Source organism: Penaeus monodon, chromosome 30 (genome assembly GCF_015228065.2).
Source record: "Penaeus monodon isolate SGIC_2016 chromosome 30, NSTDA_Pmon_1, whole genome shotgun sequence".
Taxonomy (NCBI): domain Eukaryota; kingdom Metazoa; phylum Arthropoda; class Malacostraca; order Decapoda; family Penaeidae; genus Penaeus; species Penaeus monodon.
Window position 1 is genome coordinate 18,514,687 of NC_051415.1, and position 1,662 is coordinate 18,516,348.

Sequence of the window (1,662 nt, forward strand, 5' to 3'; positions counted from 1 at the left end):
CATAATGACAAATGTGTAATACATCTAGAATGGCACATGGACTGTTAATAAAAGATGGCTATCAAAGTATCAACCTTATAAGGTAAGTGAATTACATTTTGAGGAATTTTTGAATTGATATAAAGAAACATAAAAATTAAGTTCAAACAAATACCAAATATGATATAATCATTTAATTATATTCCAGATAAAATCCATCAATTATCCAAGAGTCAAAGATTCATCATCAAGGTGGCGTTCAATAATGTATGCATCGGAATATCATCATCGCTTGAAAAAATATTATTCTCCTTCAAATTCATCTTTGGTGATTCATGTTCCTGGAAATCGTCTGTCATGTAAAGCATCTGGCCATGATCATGATATACCAGTCCTTTTTGCTGCTGTGAATCAGACAAGGGCTACATTTACTGTTCAGGTATATTGTTTTCTTGTATGTTACATTTTGACAAATGTTTCTTATGATATGAATTGATTTTAAGAATTACATCCAGGTAATACTTGCATTTACCAATGACATCCCAAAAGACAAAATATTCATATAGATTGTGTAATCCTCCACTGGTACTCCGTAGGTTGTATCAAGAGGTCAGATCCAGTACTCAAGTTCAGCAGAGTATGAGCTATCATCTGGTAACTTACCAATTAATGAAGACCATCTAGTAGAACCCTTGCCACCTCCCCCACAACATACAGTTATTGGAGTTATCAACATTCCAATAAAATTACCTCACACAGCCTCACCTTCGGCTAAGGTTTGTATGTAATGATGATTGTAAAAGTTGGAGATGAATGTTACATTCATTCTGATACAAGCCTTTAGTTTCAATCTTAATAAATGAAGAATATGTTCCATAGCTTAGACCAGTTGTTATAAAAATATTAGTTTCTGAATACTTTAAATTTCTCTTTAATTAGATAACTGAAAGCAAACTTCTAGAATCCCATATTTTTCCCACCTTTTTATTGTACTGACTAATTGAATTTATAATTTGTATTGATACATTAGTTTATCACTTTTACAAGATTTGTTACTCTGATTATTATTTTCATTTATTATTTAGTTTGAAATTATTGAATGTTCTACAGGCATCAAAGTCTATATCATTGTTTTGTGTGATAATTTTGTGTTGCATATTCAGATCAGATAAGAAAAAACTTTTTCCAGGTTGTTGTGTGGTACACACGTCCAGATGGTGAAGTTGTTTCAGACACTCAGATCTTTGACATAGAAAAATGTTTGGATAATGATGTGAATCTTGTGTGGTCAGCTGCCAGAGTGCAGCCAGGAGAGCAGGCAACTTTAGATCTGTCAGCTGCACCACAGTCTATTTGCAGCTTAGGTAAGAGAAGTTATGAGTTGCATAAGTTGTATATATATAATCCTTTACTCTCAAATGATTGGTCCATCTATTATGTTTCTTTCACGCTTTAGAATATTTAATCTTATATCCTGGAAAACTAGGAGCAACAGAGTTAACTTTTTGCCTCACATTCCACATATATTTCATGCTTCATTTGTGCTTAATAATTGTGTCAATAAAGTTTACTAGTTAATTACATAAGTACAAAATTAATACAGAAATCTACATATCAGAGGTCCAGATATACAGGGTAAATATTAAAATATTAGCTTGCATTCAATAACATGGCTGCTTGTAG

At 32.1% G+C, this 1,662-nt stretch overlaps 1 protein-coding gene across 1 annotated transcript in view; it reads left to right on the forward strand.

Moving 5' to 3' along the window:
• Positions 1-1,662, forward strand: part of LOC119592369 (alpha-1-macroglobulin-like) — a gene marked incomplete at its 3' end in the record, with an annotated part of 44,827 nt that overhangs the window by 35,815 nt on the left and 7,350 nt on the right. The window contains exons 10-12 of the mRNA XM_037941193.1: positions 188-418; positions 576-755; positions 1,169-1,343. Coding sequence (XP_037797121.1) covers positions 188-418; positions 576-755; positions 1,169-1,343 — 586 coding nt within the window. The remainder of the gene's footprint in view (positions 1-187; positions 419-575; positions 756-1,168; positions 1,344-1,662) is intronic.